This window comes from Aotus nancymaae, unplaced genomic scaffold, assembly GCF_030222135.1.
Source record: "Aotus nancymaae isolate 86718 unplaced genomic scaffold, 86718_ANA_hifiasm-v0.15.2.pri h1tg000108l, whole genome shotgun sequence".
In the NCBI taxonomy this organism is placed as follows: Eukaryota; Metazoa; Chordata; class Mammalia; order Primates; family Aotidae; genus Aotus; species Aotus nancymaae.
The window spans coordinates 33,823,139-33,841,517 of record NW_026988523.1 but is presented as its reverse complement, the minus strand read 5'-3'; the positions used below and the strand labels follow the sequence as shown (position 1 = coordinate 33,841,517).

Here is an 18,379-nt window from a genome sequence, read left to right as displayed (position 1 = left end):
TTTTATATTTTTAGTAAAGACAGGGTTTCACCATGTTGGCCAGGCTAGTCTTGAACTCCTGATCTCAGGTGATCCTCCCGCCTCAGCCTCCCAAAGTGCTGGGATTACAGGCATGAGCCACCATGCCTGGCCCACAGCAACCTTTGAACACCCAGCCTCTTGCATCCCACCCATACCATTCGAACCCCATTTCAAATGGCAGTTCCTCCATGAGCTTTCTGTGACTGCTCCGCTTGAACACTCTCAAATCTCTAAACTCCACTTTGCTTTACCTGTGCCTCCCTTTTGGCCCATCTCACACTCTGCTCTTTGTCACAGTTACCAGTTTACTCTTTGTCAGAGCCTGGACTGTAGCCTCCTTGAGAACAGGATGGCTCTAATCCTCTCCGAGTCCCCAGCTATGCAGAGCTCCACAGGTGCACTGCACCACGGTAGGGCTTTGCACCTGGGCTGGTGTAGCAGAGGCAGCCAGAATCAGGTGCAGGCAGGAATCCACCCAGAGATGGGGAACGAGGCCAAGGACTCCCTCGCAAAGCCCAAAAGCCATCAGCTGGAGTCATTCAACTACTGAATCTCTGGAGTCTAGATTCCACGAGTCCCATACACCTAGTCAAACACAGGACTTGTGATCTTTCTTGATTCAAATACCGTAAGTTTTCCTGGTCTTGCAGGTATAGGGAATCAGAAGCATTGAAATCATGGGCTCACAAAATAAAGATTTCCCTCAACAGGTATTCCATTTCAGACTCCAACAATCTTGTTTACAGCACATTCATTTATATTGTGGGCCCATTGGATAATATCTCACTGCTTTATCCCTCTCTTCTTACAGTATCCTCATTTTATCTTAGCTAACAATACCAAACTTCAACATATAAAGCAATAAAACAACATTTCTGACCGAGTGCGGTGGCTCATGCCTGTAATCCCAGCACTTTGGGAGGCTGAGGCAGGCGGATCACCTGAGGTCAGGAGTTCAAGACCAGCCTGGCCAACATAGTAAAACACTGTCTCTACTAAAAATACAAAAATTAGCCGGGCATGGTGGCACGTGCCTACTGCCCCAGCTATTCGGGAGGCTGAGACAACAGAATCACTTGAACCCAGGAGGCAGAGGTTGTGGTGAGCCGAGATCACACCATTGCATTCCAGCCTGGGCAACAGAGCGAGATTCCATCTCAAAAAAAAAAAAAAAAAAAATTCTGCCATTGATCCTCTGACGACCTGTCCAAATAAGAAAGGACTTTCTGCAGAGACAAATCTTCTATCCCTCAGACCCTGGGAATATGAAAACACCCATTCCTTACCTGGGAGGCTTGTCGCATTTGCAGAATCTCTGGGGAGAGTATTATTGTCGTCTTTATTAGTAGTAGGTGCCTAAAAGAGACATTTTTCACCATCAGCCTGTTTCTGCAGATTCCACCATCATTCAGAACCAGTTCAGGAATTACCTCCTCCTCAGAGCCCTCCCTGATCCACCCAAAGCATTCCTTTCTTCATTTCATCCGTAACACTGGAAAAGACAATAATCCTATTATTTGCATGTTTTTCTATCTACACCTGATAAGTGGATAGAAAAGGTGAGGTTTTCTTTCCACCTGTCTCTCCAATAAAAGCTTAAGGGCACAGCACCCTGCATAGAGAAGATACTCAATGGATACATGAAGGCAGCTTACAGGTCCGATGCCAGGCGCAGATAACACCTCAACTGGAATCCTGGCTCCACCACTTATGAGCAATGTCACCTTGGACAGACTTCTTTTTATTTTTTATTTTTTGTGAGATGGAGTTTCACTCTTTTTGCCCAAGCTGGAGTGCAATGGCGCAATCTTGGCTCACTGCAACCTCCGCTTCCTGGGTTCAAGCAATTCTCCTGCCTCAGCCCCTGAATAGCTGGGATTACAGGCGCGATCCACAAGGCTAAATTTGTAATTATTAATCTTTAGTAGAGACGGAGGTTCGCCATATTGGCCAGGCTGGTCTGGAACTCCTGACCTGAGGTGATCCACCCGCCTCGACCTACCAAAGTGCTGGGAGCCAAAGTGCTTATAGGCGTGAGCCACTGCGCGGGCCTCAGACTTCTTAACCCAAGGTAAGAAGCTCTTACAAGGCCTCCCTTGTAAGGTCAACATAAGGAGCCAATGAAACAGCAAATGCCAGGCTCACAGTTTAGCAGGATGTGGCCAGTCCTCGGTTGGTGTCAGTTTCCCCAGATCTCATGTTGGGAGCACTGTAGCCCCACGGGTAAAGGCTTCACCTGCAGCTGTTCCTACATGGAACACAGATAATGTTCAAGAGCCCCAGCTCTTTCCCTGTGCTGCACAGCTCCAGAAGTGTCTATGCCTCCCAGCTTAGCATTTAGGGAATTAAGGGGCCACAGGAGGAGACACAGTTGGATAGGAAATTGGATCACTCCAGGAATTTGCTAAGCAGCTTCAGAGGTAATCCTCTTTCCAGCAAATTATGACACCAGGAGTCCACAGGGAAAGGACTCAGATGAACAGAATCCAATCTCAAGCTAAGCCGTGAGCAGTGTCCAAAAAGCTCAGAGACGAAATAGCAGCCGCTAGACACAGTTCTGCGTGCCAGGCCAGGGCTGCTCCACACCTGACAGTCCTGGGATGAGAGAACTTCTATGATCCCCTTTCACAGGGGCTTGAAAAGCACAGGTAACTCACCACGGTCACATTTCTAGTAAGTGACAGAGCTGGGATTTAAAGCAAATTAGGTCTCGCATCAGCCCGCACGCCTACCCACTAGGTGCTGCTGCCCTGGCTCTCTTACAAGAACAGGAGCTCACCTGCGTGGGGGTGGACACCTCCTTCTCAGCTGGAGGACTCCTGGATTCTGCGGACAGAAGAAAGGGTCCATCATTAGTGATTCACGGGCCCTGGAGTCCTGTCTCAGGGGCTTCAGAATCAGAAAAAAGTTCATCTCAATGTTATTTAAAAGAACAGCATGCTGGAAATAACCAAATATCCAACCATAAGGGACCAGCTATATAAATTATGGGATAACTATATAATGCAAAAACCTTTAAAATTTATTTTATACATATGTGTGGGGGGTATTTTTTTTTTTAATTTTTTTATTTTTTTGAGATGGAGTTTCACTCTTTAGCCCAGGCTAGAGTGAAGTGTCATGATCTCGGCTCACTGCAACCTCCACCCACTGGGTTTAAGCAATTCTGTTTCAGCCTCCCAAGTAGCTGGGATTATAGGTGCCTGCCACCACGCCTGGCTAATTTTTGTATTTTAGTAGAGATGGGGTTTCACCATGTTGGCCAGGCTGGTCTTGAACTCCTGACATCAGGGGATCCACCCACTCCAGCCTCCCAAAGTGCTAGGATTACAGGCATGAGCTACTGCACTTGGCCAATTATTCTATTTTTTGAGACAGGGTCTCGCTTTGTTGCCAGGCTGGAGTGCAGTAGCATGATCATGGCTCAGTGTAGCCTTAACTTCTGAGTTTCAGTGATCCTCCCATCTCAGCTTCCCAAGTAGCTGGGCCTACAGGCATGTGCCACCACACCTGGCCAAAAATATTTTAGAAAAACATTGAAGACATGATATACAAAAAACGCAAGACAAGAAAAATTCCATGTATTTTGATCCAAACTTTCTAAAGAAACATTTATATGATTATTTATTGTGTAATACAATACATATCATAATGCTATGTATCTACACACAGGAAGAAGAAAATGGAAAGTTACACATCACCAGTATAAGCACTATTTCAATTTCCTTCTCTGCACCTTTTTGCAATAAAAAATTTATAAACAAATATTCACCTGCCTGCATGGGTCTAGTAAACATTGCAGCAGCAGGGATGTGGACCAGGCACCCTCACGGCTCCCTCCCCATCTGCGGGAACAGCGTTTCTGTAGAAACCCCAAGCCAAGAGGAGGCTAAGTATCTAAGTGAAAGCCCAGGTCTTAACCATAACAGGCAGTGAGTGGAATGCTCTGGACTTCAAAACATTTTCTTGTCAGCTCATTTTTCCATCAAGAATTCTAAAATTCCACAGAATGGTTTACACAAAAATGACGAGCCTCGCCAGGCCAGGAGTAAGAAGGACCAGCAAGGAGGCGGGGAGAGGGTGATCCTGCTTCTGCGTGGGGGAGGGATTCCAGAATTCCTGGAGGATGCTGTCACCAGTAAGGGGGAAACCACACACCAGCAGTGCTAGAGGGGGTGTAAGAATGCATCCATTCTTCTCATTGTACAGAGGGGAAACAGAGGCCCAGGGAGGGAGAGTGACTTGTCCAAGGCCACACAGCAAGTGTGACCAGAATTGAACCTAGAATTAATTCATGGGAGGGACCAGTTTCTTATTCCTTTGCGTTCTGCCCAGCCCAGCCCAGCCCAGCAGAAAACAGTTACACTCATAGCCCACGTGTCTAAAGGATGACCTGAGGGCGTGGGGGCGCTAGAATGAAAGCTAAAATCAGAAGACAAAGAAGAAGATGGGAACAGGCCAGACTCAAATCTGTAATCCTAGCACTTTCGGAGGCTGAGGTGGGAGAATCGCTTGAGGCCAGGAGTTTGAGACCAGCCTGTGTAACATTGTGAGACCTCATCTCTTAAAGAAAAGAAGATGGGGCAGCACTGAATAGAAAATACGGCTGACCACAGATGCTCATGCAGTCCAGCAGTTTCCCAAACGCAGCAGAGTCAGCTGCATCTAGAGCCTTTTAGGCTCCACTTTGTCGCCTCAGAACCATAGAAATGGGACCCTGGCTTTTTTTTTTTTTTTTTTTTTTTTGGCAGAGTTTTGCTCTTGTTGCCCAGGCTGGACTGTAATGGTGATCTCGGTTCAACCACAACTTCTGCCTCCCGGGTTCGAGTGATTCTCCTCCCTCAGCCTCCCGAGTAGCTGGGATTACAGGCGCCCACCACCATGCCCTGCTAATTTAGTATTTTTAGTAGAGACAGGGTTTCTCCATGTTGGTCAGGCTGGTCTTGAACTCCCAACCTCAGGTGATCTGCCCGCCTTGGCCTCCCAAAGTGCTGGGATTGCAGGTGTGAGCCACAGCGCCCAGCCCGGATTTTTTAAAGGCTCTTCATACTACATTCAAGAGAGATGCTTTAGGAAAAAAGTTTCTACCCTCAGTCCTGACCCCCAGGACAGCCAGAGAAAGCCCAGTAACCTCTGGCTGCTCAGGTTTCTGGGGTTAAAGTGGGAATGAATCACAAAGCCACAGGAAGAGGGGAGGAGAGACCGTGGGACCCACAGGCTCAGCAGTGCCGGGCCACTCCCCCACGCTGAGCAAGCGGGCCCTACTTCACACCTTCCTCACAGCCTGTAAACCACTCAATAGAGAGCTCATCACTGCTCCTCCACTTGTGCAGAAACAAATAAATAAACCTCTTGAGGAGCCGACAGTCTGCTGAGGAGAAATGACTCACCTCCAGCTGGGTTCCAAACACCACCCGGCATGGTCTGCGGAGAGAAGCCCAGTGAGGACAAGCACAGAAAAGGCTGTGTGTCCACCTCCACAGTGTCTGGGTGCCAAAAGCGCCCCTCATTCTGAGGTTTCACCCTTCCTCATTTGTGGGGTGGCTGTGGGGGGCAGTTAAAGCAGCCTTTTTGTTGTTAAGACAGGGTCTTGTTCTGTTGATCAGGCTGGAGAGCAGTGGTGCAATCACAGTTCACTGTAGCCTGCAACTGCTGGGCCCAGGCGATCCTCCTACCTCAGCCTCCCGATTAGCTAGAAATACAGGTGTGCACTGCTATGCCCGACTAATTTTTTTTTAACTTTTTTTGGTAGAGACAGGGTCTCCTTATGGTGCCCAGCTGGTATCTATCTCCTGGGCTCAGGCAATCCTCCCCCCTCAGCCTCCCAAAGTGCTGGGATGAGAGGCCTGAGCTACCACGCCTGGCCAAGCATCCTTTCTTTCGTGAATTATGGTGATAATAAATGCTAATAGCTATTTTTCACTTACTTGTTTAATTTTATGTCCTTCCTTACCAAAATTAAAAGCTGGCAACTGGCTGGGTGCAGTGGCGAATGCCTGTAATCCCAGCATTTTGGGAGACTGAGGTGGGTGGATCACCTGAGGTTGGGAGTTCGAGACCAGCCTGACCAACATGGAAAAACCCCCGTCTCTACTAAAAATACAAAACTAGCTGGGTGTGGTGGCGAATGCCTGTAATCCCAGCGACTCAGAAGGCTGAGGCAGGAGAATCGCTTGAACCCGGGAGGCAGAGGGTACAGTGAGTTGAGATGGCACTGCTGCACTCCAGCCTGGGAGACAGAATGAGACTCCATCTCAAAAAAAAAAAAAAGCTGGTAACCTTAACTGGTCCCCAGAATTGTTTTCAAAATTTTACAGACCTGTGAAATCCCAACATTTCGGAATCACCCAGTTGTGCTCAGGAACGTCAGGCGGGTGGGCAAAGGCAGGACGTGGGAGGAGGCTCATGGAGAGGGACATGAAAAGTGGAGTGCACCAGGACGGCTGACTGCCAGATGCTACTGAGATGCGGCGAGTGGTGAGAACCCAAACCAAGGCACAGACATTTGGCGCAGGCTCAATGTGCAGGCTCCTGGCTGGGTAGCTGGGTGGATGGGGTGTCCCCTTGACAAGTTGGGCAGGGAGGTCTGTGAGGGATGTGGTATGTTTGGTTTGGGTCACGCTGAGCACCTGGCACAGGAGTGAGGCTCTGGCCAGAAGTCAGGGCTGAGCTGAAGACGTGAATCCAGAGCTCAAGAAACAGGCTTGGCAGGAGACACTGGTGAAAGGCAGTCACGCTGGCATTGATTGCACCCTTGTCATGTGCCAGGCTCTGTGCTAATCGCTTCTCACCTCATTGAAGCCTCACAACCCAGCGAGGCTGGGTTTGGGTTTTCTGAGGCAGGTATTATTATTCCCACTTGACAAATAAGTCAACTGAGTCTCGGTGAGGTACTTCCCCAGGGTCGTGCTAGACAAGGGCAAGGGCAGCAACTAGACGCAACGCCACCTGCCTCCAGAGCCAGTGCTCTGCACAAAGTGGCAGGTGACGCAGTGGAAGTGGGTGGGGTCCCCAGTGGAATGTTCCAGAAAGCTGCAGAAAACAGGGCAGAGAGGGAATTCGGGATGCCACACAGAGAAGTGAACAGGGCAAAATCTCTCCAGAAATGTGTGACCAAGGCTCTTTAACCCCAGGATGTCCCACTTGGGAGTGCTGCAGAGGAACAAAACAACTCCTCCAGAATGCACCGTCAAAGAGTTTGAGAAGATAATATATAGCTGGAGGGGCCACCGCCCAGCCCCGGCTTCATGAGCAAATACAAACCTCTGGCAGCACCTCCTCCAACAGCTGTGATTCCCACTCTTGGGGAGTAAGAGAGGGAGTTAAAGGATTATTTGTGAGGAGCAAGGAATAATTAATGGGCTTTTCCCAGGCATTTTGCCCACGCCCTCTTTGAAAAGGGGCTCCAACCTGGCACAGTGGCTCATGCCTATAAATCCCAGAGCTTTGGGAGGCCGAGGCAGGAGGATCACTCAAGGCCTGTGCAACATAGGTGACCTCATCTCTATAAAATGTTTTTTAAAAAATTAGCCAGGCATGGTGGTGCATGCCTATAGTCCTAGCTACTCAGAGGCTGAGGCAGGAGAATCATTTGAGCCCCGGAGTTCAAGGCTGGAGTGAGCTATGATTACTCCACTGCACTCCGGCTTGGGCAACAGAGTGAGACCCTGTCTCTAAAAAAAAAAAAAAAAAAGAGCCGGGTGCAGTGGCTCACGCCTATAATCCCAGCACTTTGGGAGGCCAAGGCGGGTGGATCATGAGGTCAAGAGATCGAGACCATCCTGGTCAACATGGTGAAACCCCGTCTCTACTAAAAATAAAAAAAATTAGCTGGGCATGGTGGCGCGTGCTTGTAATCCCAGCTACTCAGGAGGCTGAGGCAGGAGAATTGCCTGAACCCAGGAGGCAGAGGTTGCGGTGAGCCGAGATCGTGCCATTGCACTCCAGCCTGGGTAACAAGAGTGAAACTCCGTCTCAAAAAAAAAAAAAGAAAGAAAATGATTATGTGGTTTCTTCAGACTCAATGTTGGTATGACAGGGAGAACTCCCATCAGGAAAGGATACATTCAGAACTCCCGCTTGGAAGGAAGCCACCGACCATGTGCCCTGTCCACAGGTACCGTCTGTCTTTCCTGCCCTGCACAATTTCCATGAGCCGCTGCTACAGGCGCTGACAGACGTGACCTGGCTGTGCTGGCCAAAGCAGGACTAAGACAGAGTGACTCTGGGGCCCCCAACTTCATAAAAAAGGCTATCCTGGGGCTACAGTCTGTGCAGGGGCCAGGCCCCAGCCTCAAGGGGGCTGCACCTGCTGAAGTCCAGGCTCCAGAGCCCCCCTCTATGGCCTTCCACCTCCACTCCTACAGGGGCCCACCAAGGCCGACCTCCACCTGCCCCGCTCAGACCACTCACCCACACAGCTGTATCAGCCTCACCAAGCAGCTCCCTGTCACCTCCCGTTGCTCACAGCTCCGTGCCTTGGCACCTGCTGTTCTTTCCCTACAATCCCCATTTTCTATCTGGGACCCTCCTACACATCCTTCAAGACACTATTCAATTGTCACCTCCTCCATGAAGCTTTTCCTGCTATGTCTAAACCTCCCCAAGAGAACGGTCTGCTTACGGCCTCATGGCGCTGTGAGCACCACCTATTACATATTAGATATAGTACGGTGGGACTCGCGCCCTCCTCCAGCCCCCTCGGCACATACTAAAACCACCAGGAAAGCTTTCTCAACCCACCCACCAGATTCCAACGCAGTGAGTTCAGGATGGCATCCGGGATAGTGATTCTGGGAAGTCCCTGGTCCCACTCTTCTCTTCCTGAGAACCAGCACTGCCCTCTAATTGCTGACCCCTTACATGTGCACTATGCTTTAACATTTCTAAAGAATATCTTTTCATCAGACTCACAAAAACTCTCTGAAAGGGACAAGATAGGTGCTATCATCCCTACTTTACAGATGGCAAGACTGAGGCTCTGAAAGCGGAACTAACTTTACCAGTGTCATACAACCTGATTCCCAGGTGCTTCCCAGGACCTCTGTGTCTCTCAGAGGCCACCACTCCCACACCTAGGCTGGGAGCAAGGTGCATCCTGCCCATCTGGGTCATGAGAGCTGAAGGTCCTTGGGGTGGGTAAGCTCACCCCACACGGTGATACAGTGTCTAGTACATTGGCGCGTACCTCACAGCCACATAACCGCGGACCATAACACACACCTCACCCAGTGTTTAACCTTCCTCTTATTTTTCAGAACTGCCCACCACTTTCCAACCTGAATCCCCCTCTTGCATCAGAATTATCCAAGTTCCTCTTGCTCTGCCCTCAGCAGAGAGGGAAACAGCAGGTTTCTTTCACGGATATATTCACCGCTGGGTTTGAAGAGTTCCACTGCCTCAAACCACACATGTATACGGTGGAGAGCTCAAAGTCTTCCACTGCTTATGTGAGAAGAAACCGACTGTTTCGTCTGAGCTCCCAAGAAGCTGTGTACATCCAGGCCACAGAAGCACATCATCTGGAAAGTGGAGATCGTCCCCAGTGCCGGCCAGACAGCCCCCATCGCACCACCTTCCAATAGAGGGAGGTGTCAGCAACTCAAAGGGGGACATCCATAAATGAGACCAGATTCAGGGGAAGGTGGCCAGACAGGTGAGAAATTCACAGACCATCCCACGTAACAACCTGGGAAGAGGAACCCAAGCAGATGCAGGTCTGGGAACTCCAAAAAGAATTCAGAGAGAGCAGACTAGGAAATTTGTCATCGGTTATCCCCAAGGACAGAGCAAGGGCCAGTGAGGCCAGAGTTAGGTTCACATAAGAAATAACTTTCTATTTGAATAGATAATTCTCCAAAGATATATGAATGGCCAAGAAGCACATAAAAAGATGCTCAGGCTGGGCGCAGTGGCTCACACCTGTAATCCCAGCACTTTGGGAGGCCGAGACAAGTGGATCACTTGAGGTCGGCAGCTCAAGAGCAGCCTGATCAACATGGTGAAACTCCGTCTCTACTAAAAATAAAAAAATTAGCTGGGTGTGGTGGCACATGCCAATCCCAACTATTCAGGCAGAGAATCACTTGAAGACGGGAGGTGGAGGTTGCAGGGAGCCAAGATCGTCCCACTGCAGTACAGACTGGGTGACAGAGAGAGACTCTGTCTCAAAAAACAAACAAACAAAAAGGCATTAATTATTAGGAAATGCAAATCAAAACCACAATGAGATAACACTTCACGTCCATAAGGAGGACTATTATAACAAAATGAAAACAAGTGTTGGCAAGCATGTGGAGAAATTGGAACCCTAATACACTCTGATGTAAGTGTAAAATGGTGCAGCCACTGTGGAAAACAGCACGGCATTTCCACGAAAATTTAAAAATAGAGGCCGGGCGCAACGGCCCACACCTGTAATACCAGCACTTTGGGAGGCTGAGGTGGGTGGATCACCCGGTCAGGAGTTCAGGACCAGCCTGGCCAACATGGTGAAACCCCATCTCTACTAAAAATACAAAAATTAGCCAGGCGTGGTGGCAGGTACCTGTAATCCCAGCTACTTGGAAGGCTGAGGCAGGAGAATCGTTTGAACCCAGCAGGCAGAGGTTGCAGTGAGCTGAGATCGCAACACTGCACTCCAGCCTGGGTGGGTGACAGAGTGAGACTGTCTCAAAAAAAGAGAAAGAGAGAGAGAGAAGGAAGGAAGGAAGGAAGGAAGAAAGGAAGGAAGGAAGGAAGGACAGACCTAGGGTAGTCAAACTCACAGGGAAAGAAAGTAGAATGGTGGTTGCCATGAGCTGGGGGAAGGAGTGGGTGAATGAGAGTTACTATTTAACAGATTCTCTGTTTCAATTTTACAAGATAAAAGAAGTCCTAGAGATGTAAAGTGGTGATGGTTGCACAATAATACTTAATGCCACAGAGCTGTGCACTTATTAATAATATAAATGGGCCGGGCACGGTGGCCCGTGCCTGTAATCCCAGCACTTTGGGAGGCCAAGGCGGTTGGATCACCTGAGATCAGAAGTTCAAGACCAGCCTGACCAATATGGTGAAACCCTGTCTCCACTAAAAATACAAAAATTAGCCGGTGTGGTGGCAGGCGCCTGTAATCCCAGCTACTCTGGAGGCTGAGACAGGAGAATTGCTTGAACTCAGGAGGGAGAGGTTGCAGTGAGACAAGATCGAAACACTGCACTCCAGCCTGCAAGACAGAGTGAGACTCCATCTCAAATAATTATAATAATATAAATGGTAAATTTTATATTACATATATTTTATGATTTAAACATTTTTAGAAGAAAAAACTTTCTAACAAAATGAGACTGCTTAAAGCTGCTTGTGACTATCTAAACTAAGTGGTTGGAATAAAAGGTAAAATAGGGGTCAGCCTGTATCTGGAATTCCTCTTCCTCTGCATGATGTTAGAGCTGACTTTTCCCCTTAAAAAGGCCTCCAAAGCCACACTGATGCTTAGCATTCAGATAATGAGCATGTTTGGCTCAAAGTCTATACAAATAAAGGAAAACCACGGACAGGTCAGTACGATCTCCCCTGAAGGATGTACTGATGTATTAAAATGGTCTCCTGAGCAAGATATAGTAGTTAGGCTCCACTCTTTGTCCAGGTCTGAGCAGGAAATAAGCTTTTGAGGAGAGGGCCCAATAGAAAGCTGGCTCCTCTTCTTGATGAACGGGGAAACTGCCAACAAAGACGGAAGCCTGCACTTGGTATTGTTGCGTCCGGCTAGCATTGCATCCCGGCCCCCAGCCTACTCCTCTGGCTCTCCCCAGCACGGGAAAGGCAAGGGACAAGGACCCCGAAGTACAAAGCCGGCCAGGAGGAAGAGCCATCACCCCCACCATCCAATCTGGGGGAAGCATATGCAGCCTGTAGGTAAAACGCTTCTCTCCCTGGGGCCAGGGCTCGGAGAAAGTGGCAGGGGTAGGGATGGGACTGATGGCACTTCTAGCTTTTCCTTTTTATCCATACTTAGTCAAATAAATGGGTATCTTAATCTTTTTTTTGTTCTAACTGCCAAGTATTTAAGAATGATTAATTTGGTTCAACTATGCCACTGAGCTAGAAACATTTGACCCCAACATAAGCCAGGAAGCCATTCTACAACAAAAACGCTAGGAACAATAAAACAGATTGCTACAAGGGGTAGTAAGCTCTCCGTCTCTGGAAGCATTCAAGCGATTCTCCTGACTCAGCCTCCTGAGAAGCTGGGACTACAGGCTCATACCACCACGCCTGGCTAATTTTTGTGTTTTTAGTAGAGATAGGGTTTCACCATGTTGGCCAGGATAGTCTCAATCTCTTGCCCTCATGATGCACCTGCCTTGGCCTCCCAAAGTGCTGGGATTATAGGAATGAGTCACTGCACCCGGCCAACATTTTTTTTTTTTTTTTTTTTGGAGACAGGGTTTCTCCTCGTTGCCTAGGCTGGAGTACAGTGGTGCAATCACAGCTCACTGCAACCCCTGCCTCCTGGGCTCAAGCAGTCCTCCCGCTGCAGCCTCCTCCTAAGTAGCTGGGACCACAGGCACGGGCCACCACGCCCGGCTAATTTTTAAAAATTTTTTGTAGAGACGGGGTTTTGCCATGTTGCCCAGGCTCGTCTGGAACTCGCTGGCCTCTAGCGATCCACCTGCCTTGGCCTCCAAAAGTGCTGGGATTACTAGTGTGAGCCACCGCACCTGGTTAAACTTCTAAAATTTTTTATCAAATTAATACATGCACATGGCAAAGAAGTAATAAACAGCTTATAACGCTGCGCAGTGGTCCCTTGTCCCACGCCTTCCAGTTCTACTCCTGCTTTCTAAGGAAGCTGCTTGACTCTTTCTGTCTCTAGTTCTTCCGCTGGTGTCCTCCTTAACTCTGAACAAGCTTATATGGCTTTCTTTTTTTCCTGATAAAACAATTTGAGACATTATCTATCAATACCCTGCTATGGAAGGTTAGGATTTAGACCTAGAATGCAGGAATCTCCCTGACCACAACCCAGAAAGTGGTCAGTCAAAACTTAGCCAGGTATGGTGGCGTGAGCCTGTAGTCCCAGCTACTCGGGAGGCTGAGTCAGGAGAATCGCTTGAACCTGGAAGGCGGAGGTTGTAGTGAGGGAAGATCGTGCCACTGCACTCCAGCCTGGCGACAAAGTGAGACTCCGTTTCAAAAAAAAAAAAAAAAAGTTAAGTTTTTAAAAAATTCCACAGGGTTTTAAAATATATATATTAATCATTAATCATGCAGTTACTAAATAATAAGTTTCCAAAAGTAATTGACAACATGGGGAATATTACATTTATACATATAAACACACACACGTATGTAGAAAAAAGAAAGAAGCATACTAACATGATCTCACTGTTTTCTCCAGGTAATAAAAATACTGGTGATAAATATTATTTTCATATTTTTCTGGAATATTTCATGTTCTACAACAAACATGCTAATTTCAACAATCCCCAAATGGCAATTATTATTACCTTTAACATTTGAAAAAAATAAAAAGCATGAGTAACTACCCTAGATTAAATACAGCTAACTTCTCTGCAGCTCATCCCTCCAGCTGTGGCGGGATCCCCCCGCCACCTGCCTTGAGTCTGGGCTGGCAGCTGAGGATAAGAAGCCACAGGGAGAACCGAGGGCCCTGGCCACCAGCCAGCACCATCATCAGACATGTCAGCGAGGCCACCTCGGACCATCCCAATCTGATGGCAGCTGCATTCCTGATTCAGGCAAGACCAGCAGAAGAGCTGCCTAACTGACTGTATTTGTTGAATCTCAAGAAGATAAATGGTTGTCATTTTAAGCCACCAGTTTTTTGCTATATATTTTTTTTTTTTGACACAGAGTTTCACTCTTGTCGCCCAGGCTGGAGTGCAATGGTGCAATCTCGGCTCACCGAAACCTCCACCTCCCAGATTCAAGCGATTCTCCTGCCTCAGCCTCCCGAGTAGCTGGGATTACAGGCGCCTGCCACCACATCCAGCTAATTTTTGTATTTTTACTAGAGATGGGGTTTCACCATGTTGGCCAGGCTGGTCTTGAACTCCTGACCTCAGGTGATCCACCCACCTCAGTCTCCCAAAGTGCTGGGATTATAGGTGTGAGCCACCGTGCCTGGCCTAAGCCACTCGTTTTGAGGCTACTTGTCATATAGCAATGGATACCTGATGCAGTGAGAGTTGAAACATCCCTTCCTTCTTCAGTGCCCACTGCCGTACCTGTCCAAGGTGTGCCCATGGCCTCTGGGCTCCACTCGCTCCACTTGCCTTGCCCGAACTCCTCCTGGGCGCGAAGCTGCACCACGTGCCTCAGGCCGCTCCAGGCGTCGTAGATGACACAGTGATGCTGGAGGTCCCTGACCTGAGGGTGGGGGCACAGTGACTCTGGGGAGGGGCCTAGGCTGGTGGTAGGCAGGCAGCTCCCTAGCGGGTTGGTGCCTTGATCAGCACTGTGCTTCGGCTGGCAGAGGCCTCCAGAGGTCTCCAGAGGCTCCCACCTCCCCAAAGGCTCCGACAGAGAGGGGGTTGCCCTCAGGGCCCACAGAAGCTGAATCGCAAAGTCCCTGCCCCACCCATGCACTATAGAATAGGACAAGCCACAGCCCTTGATGTGTCTACAGCCCAAATCTCTTCCCACATTGCTCTCCTCACAGAAAGGCCTGGGAAGAGGAGACTGGCCTGGCATTATCCTTCTCATTTAATAAATGAGACCACCAAGGCTCAGAAAGCTTAAAACATTTATCCGAGGTCACAAAGGTAGCCAATTGTGAAGCAGGACCTAGGGCCTATGGTTTTCTTTCTGTTTTCCTTTTTTTTTTTGAGATGGAGTCTCACTGTGTCACCCAGGCTGGAGTGCAGTGCGCGATCTCTACCCACAACAACCTCCACTTCCTGGGTTCAAGCGATTCTCCTGTCTCAGCCCCCCGAGTAGCTGGGATTACAGCACGTGCTACCACGCCTGGCACATTTTTGTGTTTTTAGTAGAGACAGGGTTTCACCATGTTGGCCGGGCTGGTCTTGAATTCCTGACCTTGGGTGATGCGCCCACCTCAGCCTCTCGAAGTGTCAGGATTACAGGCCTCAGCCACTGTACCCAGCCTCTAGTACCCGCTCAAGCACCTGGGAGCACCTTTCTGACCAGAAGTAAAACATAAATTTACCATCCATGTAGTGAATGTCTTTGATCGTTCAGCCCGATATCTGAGCTCAAACCGCAGTCTGTAGAAAGATGAGTTCCAGGAGTGGGGGTCTTGCCAGGTGACACTGAGCCAGCGGGGGTTTCTGGCCACAGCAGTGACTGTGATGTTGGCAGGAGGATCGGGCTGCACTGTGGGAAAAGGGAGCATGGATTTTACGCAGCAGCAAATACAGTGCAGGGAAGTCCAGGCAGGCTGAGATCCCAGCAGGCCGGGCCCCACCCAGCCCCATTCACTCCCCATGCACAGCACCACAAGGGCCTGCTTCATCACTGCCACACTTCCTGGCAAGCAACGCCCAAAATGCACCAACCCACCAAACCCCTCCACCACCTCTTCCCTGCCCCTCCGAGAAGTCGATAAGGAGGATTACATTAAAAGAGAAGGAAACTGCTGGAGCGGGGAAGAGCTTACGTACAGATTCCACAACCCTGAAAGGTTTGAGCTTTGCTCAACTTGCTCCCGACACCATTGGCAACGCACAGGGACACTACGTAGAAAGAGCTGTCTCCCTCCGGGACGGCCAACTGGCAGGAGAACTTCTGGGACTCCCGGGAATACTGGCACGGCTCCTGGAAGTCTTTAGCCGGACTGTTATCACTGTTAGACACAAAACAAGGGCAGGGCTCGTCTGTCAGTTTCTGCACAGACTCAAGAGCAGAGAGAAGGGGGAAGTGGAATCCCAGCTCCAGAGTTTTGTTTGTTTGCTTGTTTTTGAGACGGAGTCTTGCTCTGTCGCCAGGCTGGAGTGTAGTGGCACGATCTCAGCTCACTGCAACTTCTGCCTCCTGGGTTCAAGCGATTCTCCTGCCTCAGTCTCCCGAGTAGCTGGGACTATAGAAGTGCACCACCACACCCAGCTAATTTTTGTATTTTAAGTAGAGACGGGGTTTCACCATGTTGGCCAGCATGGTCTCGATCTCTTGACCTCATGATCCGTCCACCTCAGCCTCCCAAAGTACTGGCATTACAGGCGTGAGCCACTGCATCCAGCCTTTTTTTTTTTTTTTTCTGAGATGGAGTCTCCCTCTGTCGTCCAGGCTGGAGTGCAATGGTGCAATCTCGGCTTACTGCAAACTTCACCTCCTGGGTTCAAGTGATTCTCCTGCCTCAGCCTCCCGAGCATGCCCAACTTATTTTTGTATTTTTAGTAGAGATGGGGTTTCACCATGTTGCCCAGGCCAGTCTCGATCTCCTGATCTCAGGTGATCAGCCTGCCTTGACCTCCCAAAGTGCTGGGATTACAGGCGCGAGCCACCATGCCTGGCCTTAATTTTTGTATTTTTAGTAGAGACCGGGTTTCACCATGTTGGCCAGGCTGGTCTTGAACCCTTGCCTCAGGTGATCCTCCCCTCTCCACCTCCTCCACCTCCCAAAGTGGTGGGATTACAGGTGTGAGCCAACATGCCCAGCTGGTTCTGTTAAGACTGAAAAATAAATGTAAAATTTAGAGATGAAGAAACTAGCTGGATTTATAAATATATATAAACATGTAGTGTCTGGCACAAGAGGTGAGAGGGGCTAGGCTGGAGGGCTCAGCCAGTCACTCAGGCATCAGACGGCTGGCCAGCTCCGGTCTCCGGCCAGGCCTGTGCTCTTGGCACTTTAGGGGATGTAGAAATTAATCAAGAGAGGCCCCACCCTGGCTTCAAGGCATTAACCAAAAAGATCTGTTGGCCGGACGAAGTGGCTTGCGCCTGTAATCCCAGCACTTTGGGAGGCCAAGGCGGGTGGATCACAAGGTCAGGAGTTTGAGACCAGCCTGACCAACATGGTGAAACCCCATTTCTATTAAAAATACAAAAAATTAGCCAGGTATGGTGGCACACACCTGTAATTCCAGCTACTCAGGAGGCTGAGGCAGGAGAGTTGCTTGAACCCAGGAGACGGAGGTTGCAGTGAGCCGAGATCGCACCATTGCACTCCAGCCTGGGCGACAGAGCAAGACTCCATCTCAAAAAAAAAATCCGTCCTCAGATGACTAGACACCCAACAGAAATGCCACTCCAGAGACACAAAAAGTGCTAGAGGGGTTCTGGCAGGTGAGTCCAGAAAAGAATGCTGAGTGACTGAAGACATTCGAAGTGAGTCAGCCACCATCCCACCTGTCCTGGAAACCTGAGGCTTCACTCTCTTATGACACGTGTGGGCATGTGTGGCCACGTCAGCCACTCACTCTGTGGCTGGGGTGAAGAGTCTCCCACCTCTGACTCAGGTTTGAACCCTGGGCTCCCACTGAGTCCAGCACATGGGACAAACTCAACCTTCCCAGGCTGAATTAAAGTCCCCTTCCTCCTTCCCCCAACACCACCCAAACTTCCAGCCAGCCACACTGGGAAGGCGGGGTCAGCGACTGCTCTACGCATGTGCCCAGGTGGGGTGAGAGGGCAGGACTCTGCCTTATTGGCCTGCATCTCTCCCACTGCCCCAGCACCGCGCCTGGTCCAAGGCGGAGGCTGAGCTCACCCGCGCCTGTGGAAGAAGGGGCGAGCGGTACTGCAACTGGGCGAGAGTATGAAGGCAGACACACCAGAGAAAAAGCGGAGCTCCCAGTGACCCCTTTCCAAGGGCCTGTCTCTTCCAGGCCCTGCAGCATCTGGAGGTCTGGGTGGCACCTGAGTGGGTGCTGGGGCCCCTGAGGCTCTTGCGGCCACTTCCCCTGCTCTTTCCTCACTTCAAAGATGCCCAGTGACCATGCTGACTCTTCAGAGCAGATGGAAGCAAAGGCCCGAGGCTGCTCCTGCCAGCGCTGAGACACCGCACCCTCTCCCACTCCCGCTGTCAACATAGAAAGTATTCCAGTCGCTGGCTCAAGCCTATAATCCCAACACTTTTGGAGGCCAAGGCAGGCTGATAACCTAAGGTCAGGAGTTTGAGACCAACCTGGCCAACACGGTGAAACTTCATCATTACTAAGAATACCATCATTACTAAGAATACAAAGATTAGCCGGGTGTGGTGGTGCACAACTGTAGTCCCAGCTACTCAGGAGGCTGAGGCAGGAGAATCGCTTAAGCCTCAGAGGCAGAGGTTGCAGTGAGCTGAGATGGCGCCACTGCACTCCAGCCTGGGCGACAGAGCAAGACTCCCTCTCAAAAAAAAAAAAGTATTCTAGTTGAAGTGTCAGAAATGACAGAGCTTTCCACG

At 49.7% G+C, this 18,379-nt stretch overlaps 1 protein-coding gene across 1 annotated transcript in view; it reads right to left on the bottom strand.

Annotated features, from left to right (window-relative positions):
- Positions 1–18,379, bottom strand: part of IL6R (interleukin 6 receptor) — a gene marked incomplete at its 5' end in the record, with an annotated part of 37,427 nt that overhangs the window by 14,803 nt on the left and 4,245 nt on the right. The window contains 5 exons of the mRNA XM_064370459.1: positions 1,308–1,377; positions 2,801–2,847; positions 14,256–14,397; positions 15,197–15,363; positions 15,651–15,832. Coding sequence (XP_064226529.1) covers positions 1,308–1,377; positions 2,801–2,847; positions 14,256–14,397; positions 15,197–15,363; positions 15,651–15,832 — 608 coding nt within the window. The remainder of the gene's footprint in view (positions 1–1,307; positions 1,378–2,800; positions 2,848–14,255; positions 14,398–15,196; positions 15,364–15,650; positions 15,833–18,379) is intronic.